General features: G+C 44.0%; 1 protein-coding gene across 3 annotated transcripts in view; it reads right to left on the reverse strand.

The window, feature by feature from the left end:
- The window catches only part of RUNDC3B (RUN domain containing 3B), a gene marked incomplete at both ends in the record, with an annotated part of 38,603 nt that extends 30,388 nt beyond the window's left edge, over positions 1–8,215 (reverse strand). For 2 of the 3 annotated variants that reach the window (XM_079538328.1, XM_079538327.1), the window contains 2 exons: positions 2,266–2,381; positions 8,061–8,164. In XM_079538328.1, the coding sequence (XP_079394454.1) occupies positions 2,266–2,381; positions 8,061–8,164 (220 nt within the window). Of the gene's footprint in view, positions 1–2,265; positions 2,382–8,060 lie in introns of all 3 variants that reach the window. The other variant, XM_079538329.1, reaches the window with a different exon arrangement.
- Positions 8,216–10,169: the final 1,954 nt, after the last annotated feature.

Below are 10,169 nucleotides of genomic sequence, written 5' to 3' on the forward strand. Positions count from 1 at the left end.
ATTTCCAAACCCTCAGCCTCCTGGCTCTTCTGCTAAAAGTGCCAACTGTAGCAACGTGAGCACCATATTCAAACAGGCAGAAAAGCAATGAATTTCCCCATAAACACTCTTTTTTAACCTAAGTGACTTAGACGTGGGTGTTTATTTAGTAATTAAACGAGATTGGCATAACTACAGCAGCTCGCCCAGCAGAGAGGTGAATGCTGATTGAATGCAGCTATCTGTTCATGAGGTATAAAGGACTTAGGGCATATGACACCAAAAAAATTTCATACAAGGTAACATAGTGAGTAATGCTCAAAAAGTTGGCCACCTCTGTTCTACCTTGCAGTTATGTGTGCGTAAAGGATGAAAGTAGCAGTCAGGAATAGGCAGCTGTTAGAAAAAGCAGTCTAAGCTCTCCGCCTGTTTTTAATTATCCCAAGGAACAGAAGAAAGTGTTTGGGTAAGCATTAATTGTCTTGTAGGAATTGAAAGCCATAGACTGCCTTCTGCTCTTTAAAGTGGAGATGTAATTATCCCTGTGCTGTGTAATGCTGTATGTGTGGTGTACCTGGTGCTCCCTAGATGTACTCCCTCACCCACTACTTCTGATGGAAGATAAGAATTGTTATTTACCAAGGCTTTATGGAAGTTAATGTCTACAAACTCTCAAATCTGGACCATTTATTTAATGATACTGCCACTGGATTACCCTAACAACCTTGACAGAATGGAGCCATTTATGCTACCATACACAAACATATCATGTATGTTCTGCCTGCCTTAAAACATTTTATGCAACCCACTGCGATCATCAGCCTGCTTTTAGTGTGCTTCCACTGACACAAAGCATGCGGGCAAATCATATTAGTCATTTCCATCAATAATGTGCAATTTCTTTCAAGCCCTGTGTTGTGTAATATTAAACACTCTTAACACTTGAAATGTCATGGTACTTTTATGTCAATTTTCCCTTCAAGAGTAAAATAATTACTGGCAGTATCTAGCTTAATAACAAAATATTCCCCACTTGCAACATGATGCACCAGTTGCTGCCTCTTTCCCTAAATTTAACTCCGTAAATTTCCCTTGCAATCACAAGGGGAAGACTGAAACTGAAACAATGCTGTTTGATTTTCTTCGTTATTTGAAATATTATTTTATTTACAAATTCCATTTGCCTGTAACCTATGTGCCAGTTGTCAAGGCTTCTCTGTACTGCCTGTACGTACATATATAATAAGCTGTGAAGCAAACAAGTATTGGGATAAATAAATATATAAACAAATTATGTAATAGTTTTCACTCAAATACCACTGAGGTTAGGTTGGGAGGGGGCAGTCAAGTGTCAAGTTGTTAAATATCCATAATCACTCCAATAATCTTTGTCACTGTGTGACAAACACTATGTTCCTACCCCACCGTGTGATTTCTTCCCTCCTCTGACAGAATGACAGCAGGCAGTAATCGTGCTACTCAAATGTCAGCCTACACATAACATTGTTCACAAAACTTATGAATATCAAAAAAACCCAGAAGAATGAAAAGGAGTGGACTGTCATATTACACATCTATATTTAGATAATGTCCTTTATAATCCTGAAATAATTTCAGGAACTGTACACAGAACTGAGAAATGTGGAGAAGCTTCTGAAGTCTTTTCCTAGTGGCTGCTATTACTAAGGAACACTCTGTCCTTTCAGCAAAGCAGCTTCCTCTAGAACACTCAGAAAATGCAAACAGACATCTTCTTGAATTGGAACATCTGACTCCAATACCAGAGGAGAATCGACAACTGACCTTTCTCAAATGCAATTTAATCCAGATCCATTACATTTACATGTCAGCAGTAAAAAAAAACAGCTTTGCTGCAGGGGGAAGGGGAAATGACCTAAACACAGTGTATGGAAAAGCAGAGAACAAAAGGAAGGAAGGGAGAAAGATACCACAGAACAGCCCGCTATACCTAAAAGCAAAAAACACTACAGTTGTCTGTCAGTCCCAGAACACAGCCTTATCATAAAGCAGGAAAGCAGAGCTCAGTACCATGGCAACATCCAGTTTCTTAATTACCAGCCGAGAAGGCTTTCAACACAAACAACAGAAACACATGATAAAAACTGTTTCTTGACTTCTCTGCAGCAATGTAGACCATAAGAAAGACAACAGCAATGGGACAGGCACACAAAGCCAGCAATTCCATTCAGCACTGAGGAGCTTCTATGACTGACAAATGAACTCTCACAGCAAAAACATCACCAAAGTAATACTTTATTAATCTACCTTTCAGTCGATGACTTAGAATCTGTTCCAGAATGGCTGCAAAATTATTAAATTCAGGAGAAGAGTCATCTATCGTCTCAAAGCAGGAACGGTCAATCAAGGTCTTGACCGAAAACCTAGAGCAAAAGCAAAGTACAATCAGAAACAATGTCCATAATTGCTGGTCCTCGGTACTGGGACTGTAGTTTGTACAAAACAAATAAACAAAGACCCAGAAAACTATCTTGGTTTCGAAGTTCAGTTAAAGCAACACACCAAGAAATAGCATGGAAATACAATCATCACCACTTGTCTTTGACATAAAGCCTTAAAAATGACAAGAAAAGAAAAGAAATCATAAAATACTTTGTAGGTAAATGTGAGAGGACAAGAAAATAACTAGCTGAAATATTTTAGAGAAGCTGGAGAAAAAGCAGCAATTAAAGGCATTCAGCACCAATTTACTTGACACTTCCCTCAATAGCCCTTTCATTCCTAAAATCCATGCACAAGAATCATAAGTATAAGCTTTATTCTGAGAACACTTGAATTTTATCCTAAGCAAGAATAATCCAAACATATTATAAAACAGTGCATTGTTCTGCAGCTGTCTCTGTGCATTAACTTGCACAGGATGATTTCCTTGTGAAAGCTGGTAATTTCTTCTCAGCATCACATTAATCCATTGTTAAGTCACAAAAGCTATCAATTTAAATGATGTAATATTAGAAATTGGAAAGGCTGTACCAAGCCATTGTAAAAAAAAAAAAAAAAAAAAAAAAAAAGCAACTAAATACAGCTAACATTCACTAATAGTTACATCCACACTTACACATCTTAATTCCTATTCAAAAGAGGACAATTTAAACCACTAGAAACATGACAACAACATGCTTTTCTCTCGCCATCTCCATTTTATTATAATTGGCTTTTGCTTTCTGCTCCTTGTTCTTCAGTTTTCAGCTTCAAGGCAAGTTTCACATGTCCTCGACTTTGAAAGTAATGCATTTTTGAGGTGTCTATCGTTGCTTTCTGCAACAACACGTGTCTGTACTAATGGAGCCATACTGGAGCCTGAGGACTTCATTTCACCACACCTGGATTTTGATGGTTCCAGCTCAGGAAATTCTCGCTCTGCTCATCCCCAATCCTGTGCCTGAGCACACCTGATAGCTGTACCACACCTACAGCTTTGCACAGCTACTCTGGACTGCACTTCTAATACTTGAGAGCAGTGGAGTAACTCTAAAATACGGATACACTCATCACAGACATGGTTCACAGCACCTCAGTACTGACTATGGCACAGGCACAGAAGCAGCATGCAGGGCAGGAATGAGGCTCCCTCAGCCAGCTGTACTGTCTTCAAATGCTTTCTACTGTAAAAGCAACTTCCCTGTAACCCTAGTGCAGAGAGCACAGCTTCTTGATGACTATTTTCAACATGACACAGTCCCTAATTTCGCTCAAACTGAATTTGCATACAGATAATCCAAGAGTTTTGTTTCAGTTACCCTATAATACATAAACTTGTGAATAAAGACTCTTCATCCTATCCTTCCTGCAGGCTTCTGCTGTAGCTGCAGTGGCTTTGGCAGGGCAGGAATCAGGAGGGAAGAGCATGGGGGAGGAAGCTCCTGCTGTGCCAAGTTATGACTCAGTTTTGAACTCCTCCACTTCTTCAACCAGTTTTAAGTAGGTGAGAGACAAGCACTCCCATGAGTAAATCTATACCTAGTAAGTGCCACTGCTATTCATTACTCAAAGGGCAGTAATGATTGCTTTCTCAAAGCTGTACCACAACTAGGGACTGATTAGAAACAAGGGTCCAACAGCTCATCATCAATGGCTATCTTTTTAAATGCTTGTATTACTGCCACCACCTCTCTTTAGAAGTATTAATTTTCATCTCTGTTCTACACTTTCATTGAAACCTTAAACAAGCTTTACAGCTGGAGCAAGTTTGGCTGAAATTGGCTTTTGAGAGAGCTGCCAGGGAGTGTAAGTGTGGACACCTCATTTCTACAGATCAGGGCAACAACAGTGCAAGTAGGCAAAAATTGAGCAATTGGAAACGTTCTGGGGGTAATTTAACTCAGTCATTAAAGTCTCACATGTTATTTCCAGTGTACAGTTCCTCAAAAGAAAGCCCACACTTTTTTGCTCTGTTATCTAGAACTACTAGGGGACTAATGGGCAAGAAAGAAAAGGTCAAATACGAGGTACACGTGAGCTATTAAGAAACAACGTGCACGTAAACTCAACAGAATCAAAGGTTCAGGATAAGCACTGTTCTTGTTTTCCTTTGTTGCTCCCTACTCCATGCTCCCTTCTACTGGGCTACTACAATGGCACTGCACTCTGAAACAACAGGCTACACACACTGCAGAGAGTAACAGAACCTGTTCCAAAAACGTATGAAAAGCTAAAGCGACTTGAAAACAAACTTACAGTGCTCTACGATGAACTACTTTGGAGAGCTGCAGTGGTAGAGGAATGATTTATTCCCCAAAACTATTGCTCCCCTGCAACAACAGGGTTTTGACTTCTATTGGTTTTCATTTAATTTTGTATTATCTCTCCCTTCCCTCTCATTCCATTCAGTAATTACTATTAGAGAGATTCCAATGCCATTACTTCTAAGCGATCTCTATAATGTTTTCAGATCCCTCCCTATTCATTTCTGTCACAAAGGCAGTCCTGTTTGAGCCAAAGAAACACACAGAAACAGCAGCATTCTCCAGCCTTAAGCAGAGCTTCTGAAGCACTCTTGATTACAAACAATTTACAGAAATGTTTGGGGAGTAGGTTCCTCCACCACGTATCAAATTCCTTGGACAACTCCAAACCAACACCGAACCTTTTCTGACTATATTCAAACATAAAAAGCACTGTTAAAGACATATGAAGCAGCAAGAGGCTTCTGGTAAGAAAAGGAAGGAGGGTAAAAATTTAACTGCTGCATGAATGTTACTTTTCATTTGGAGGATTCTGATCCTTTCAGTTTTCAGATGAATGGATGGATCTCTTCAAATTTAATTTGTTTGTAACCTGGAATCAGTGTAAAATATGTCAGTGTAAAACATTTATAAGAACATAAACTACTAAAGTAGGAAAGTCCCCAGGATGATAAATGAACATCCCTTATCTTGTAGAATACTGATTGTATGTAAAATCTGACAGTTCATTTAAGGGTCAATGTCAGTGAAATGCAACAGCTCTTTTACGTATCAGCAGAATCATCATTTCAGAAACCTTTCTCCTGCCAGTTGTTCAATTCTGCATCAGAATTCCGTATTTATGCTAAAAGCCTTCCATTTTCTGGTGGTTCTGTTTTCATATGAATCTTTGATTTGTGAATCTGAAGGAGGAACAGACGAAAACAAAAATGAATGACCTCCAAATCCCAGCTCTACTTTGGAATATGTAAGGCATCGAAGTTCAGAGACAAAACATAGGGAGAGGGACGGATTTTAGAACTGTATATTACTTACTCCAACAAACAAACAAAAAAAAAATAGAAATCATTGCAATTTAAATCACCACTGTGCAGTTACAACCCCCTATTTTCTCATACAATTAGTTTCTCAAACATTAGTTTGGAGAAGCTATCATTACTTCCCGTGGCTACACTACCACCCAACACTTTACTAAAAACCATCTGTTCCTTCCAAAACTGTAAATGTAAGAAACTACCCACAATGGCATGAATAGTCAGATATCATTGCTGTAAGAAAAGACTAAAAGCCTTAAAATCTGCTTTAATAAATTAATAAATAATTTAATATTTAATAAATTAAATAGAAATCTGCTAAATTGTGGCTTTGACAAGAGAGCTCATTAAATTGTTAGAGACTGTTAACAGACAGTAATTCAAATGAACGCCTTCCTTGTAATCTTTCACTTTCACCAGGTAGCAAGCAGTATCATCCAAATATAATTGAACCAATTCATCAGAGCAATTTTTACCAGGACTATCTTATTGCCAGAAGTTTTGGATTGGAAAGGACTATTGGCCCTTTAAATATTGATTTGAACATCCCTATTAAAAAAATAGCACTTTCCAATAACAGCAAATGTGTAATAACTACAGGAAGACAAGACAAGAAATATTGGAAAGAAGACAAGACAAGAAATATTGGAAACATTTTCATTTAAACTGACGGAAGAATAGAAACAAATGCATGCATTTCATAATAAAAAATGCTTCCTTCTCATCATCTTATTCAAATCTTAAACTGTCTTGACAAATGATCGTCTTCAGGATCTGAGAAGATATAGCAAAATTTCACTGTTTTACTGAAAATAATAACTATGTCAATTGTGTTTTCTGCAGTACTTCACCATTTCATGTGCTTGAGCAAACTCTGTTCACTAAACTTAAGTATGTCACACCATGACAAGTACATGGAAGAAATGAACTGAATAATGAAATGTAACAGCACAGCCTGAGAGAGTCTCTCTTAAACAAGGAAGGAGCACAAAGTGGCAAGATCTGCAGAATACAGAATACTCCCTTAAAAACAATTGAGTACATCCTGCACAACTGCACTATTACTCGACTAAACTTGTTTTCCCAAGCCTGTGGGTTGACAATGCCTGTATAGCAACAGACAAAGTTGCAGTATTCAGTTGTGAAGACACACGATCTGCTGGTTCATAGAACCACAGAATGGCTTGGACTGAGAGGGACCTCAAACCTCACTTAGTGCCACGGGCAGAGCTGCCTTGCATCAGCTCAGCTACCCAGAGCCCATTCAAGCCTGAGTGCTCCAGGGATGGAGCACCCACAGCTCTGGGCAGCAGTGCCAGTGCCTCACCACCCTCTGAGTGAAAAATTCTTCCTTAACAACTAACCTGCATCTCCTCTCTTTTAGTTCAAAGCTGCTCTCCCCTGTCCTGTCACTATCTGCCCACACTAAAAAGTCGGCTTCTTGGGTACGCTTAAAAATTGTGAGAACTTTCACTATAGCTCACGTAAGACTACAGAAAACTTTCTCCAGAAAATACTCAGGCTTGCTCGATGCCTTAAAAATCTACCAACTGAAACAGACGGGACGGCACCATCGCTATCAGCGCGTTTGTGCGTTTCAGTTTGCCGTGATGTAAAGGGGCAGCACCGCGCGCTTGGAAACGCCGTGTTTCAGCCCCGCCAGAAGCAGAGCGCTTACAGGGGAGCCGCAGGATGCGCCGCTAAGCGCGGATGAGCTCAGCGCTATTAGGTTAAAAGAAACTCTTTAGCGCAGTCGGTCTCGCGCGTCCCGCGGATCTCCCGAGGCAGATTTCGGGGACAAAACCCCCAAGGCGCAGCCTCTGCGCTACGGCGCTGCGGACGGCCGCGCTCCTCGGCGGACCCACTGTGTGACTCCGGCACGAGAAATCCCCGCCGCGCGACGGCCGCTCGCCCCGAGGCGGGAATCCCCGCTCCCATTCCGAGGGTTCGGAGCCCGGCCGGCAGGTGGGGGCGGACAGCGGGACGCCCAGCCATCACCTCACCGGACGGCCCGGCCCAGCCTCCCCCACCGAGGCACGGCACGGCTTGGCTCGGCCCTGCGCGGCAGGTGCGGCCCCGCCGGGAGCCTGCAGCCCCCGGCCCCGGCGACCGCCGCTGGAGGCGCTGAGTCAGAACGGAGATTCCGAGCCGGCGACAGCCGCCCAGGCGCGGACGCCCATCCGAAGGCGGCCCCGAGGCCTCGCGTGGGGGGGGGGAAAGGAGGAGGAGGAGGAGGAGGAGGAGGAGGAGGAAGACGCCGCCGGCGGGAGGGGCGGGAGGCGCGGAGGGGAGGCGCGGCCGGAGGGCAGGGCCCAGGGTTCACCTGCAGACCGTGATCAAGTTCCGCCTCTCCACCGCGGCGTTGCGGGACGGGACGCTCTTCCTGCGGGCGGAGGCGCCAAGCCCCCCCAGGCCGAGGGATGCCATCTCGAGTGGGGGCAGCCGGAGCCGCCGCGGCCGGCGCGGAGCCTTTGTTCGCGGCCTCCCGGGCTGGGGGATGCCGCGCTCGCGGCCGCCCGCGGAGGAAGAGGAGGCCCCCGCGCCGCCCCCGCGCCGCCCGCCGGCCGCTCCGCGCGGGAGCAGCGCCCTGAGGCAGGCGGCAGGCCGGGCGAGGAGGCGCCGGGGTCCCCGCGGCGGGGGCGGCTCGGCCCCCCCCCCTGCCGGCAGCCGGGCAGCCACAGCGCCGCAGAGCGCCGGCGCCGCCAGCCAATGGGCGCGCGGGAAGGGCGCGGCGCGGCGCCGCCAGCGGCCGCTGCTTCAAAGGGGCGCGCGCCGCTAACGGAAGCGGCCGGAGTCGGGCGCGGCGCGCGAGTTGCCGGCACCTAGGGCGAGGAGCGGCAGGAGGGCTGCGCGCGGCCTTCCGCCTCTCCTTTTGTGTCTTTCCTCCTTTGTGCCTCTCGCCCGGCACGTGTCCGTGACGCTCGGGTCCTCGAGTGAATCCCGGGCGCCACCAGTGGGGGTCTGCGCGCCTCTCTTGCTAGGCACCGATCTGTTTCCTAGCGAGGCGCTGCCGAGCATATGAGAGCTTCTTCCATTGCCAGCTGAGGCGGTGTCGGGCTTTGAACTGCTTTGAGCTGCCAGGCATTGCTTTCATGGAATCGCAGAATCATTAAGGCTGAGAAAACCCTCTGAGCTCACCTAGTCCAGTCATCAGCACGTCCCCACCGAGTCTACTGGCTGCATCTCGAGCACCTCCAGAGACAGTGACTGCAGCGCCTCCCTGAGCAGCTGAAAGAGCCTCACTGCTCTTTCAGAGAATAATTTTTTTCTAATGTCCAAGCTGACCCTCCCCTGAACGCTTTATGACATATGCAACCTTTAAAGGCCACAGTTGTGGAAACATGAATGAAATTGCAATGTGCTCTGCTGCCAAAGTGCAGGTACTTGTCCTTGCCCAAGACAAAGGTGTTGTTGCTAACCTGGCTCTGAAGAGCTGTGTGTATGGAGCTTTGCCTTTGTGTTCAATCGTATGAGAGATACAGACAAAACAAATCTCTGGGCACTGAGCTACGAGGTAGCTCCTCTGAAGGATAACCATATAGCGATCCATTGTGTGCTGTGGGTGGGAAGGGTGGACTGCAAGTCAGGGAGATGGGAAGCTGTATGTATTTTCTCTCCTTTGTACTTAATAATAATAATAAAGGAATTGTGCATGGTAATACTGAACGGTTGCGTAAACAGTAGTACTTTCAGATCCGCTCAATTACGCATAAATCTTTCTGTTCAGGTCTAAGTATGCATTCCTATTCATAAAGTATAAAGAGCTTTGACTTGCTGGGATACAAGTCCACTTTAGACTGTGGTTTCCTTGGAGAATATATATAACTTGTCAATAGATGAAGTTTCTTGTCAGTGCTATCGAACAGAACTCTGTTCATTGCTTGGCTAATGATTAAGTCACCTGAAGCAAAATTGTGTTGAGGTTAAAACTTTAAGAAATAAATTTCCATGTAGATGGCCATGTTTTTGCATGTAATACCAAAATGTCTTTTTTTCTTTTTCATTAGAAGACCTTAATAAGTTGTTGAAAGAGTTGTTGACATTTATTAAAATTTCCAGTTCAGCCAACAAAAGATCATCAGATATTACTTGATATGCTAAATTAGTTTGAGCTAATCTTTATCTTTATTCAACTTTTATTTTTAATGATAGGTAAATCTTTCCACATTCCCCAAGGTAAAACTTCTTTGCTTGGGTAATTTTTGTCACTAATATTATAACTCAAATATACCATGAAATAGCCTTCGTGCCTCTCTTCCTTCTTCCTGCAAAAATAAAAGAAAGGGGAGTCCAGGGGAGCCCGAAGGAGGATATTCTTTCTATGTTGGGACCAAGAGTGGCAAATATTGTAGATGAAATTGGTGTAATAAACAAGATTGAAATAAGTTATTGTTCTTTACTCATATCCTTGCAGAAAATCAAAGAAAAATGC

Source organism: Tetrao urogallus, assembly GCF_951394365.1.
Source record: "Tetrao urogallus genome assembly, chromosome: 7".
Taxonomy (NCBI): Eukaryota; Metazoa; Chordata; class Aves; order Galliformes; family Phasianidae; genus Tetrao; species Tetrao urogallus.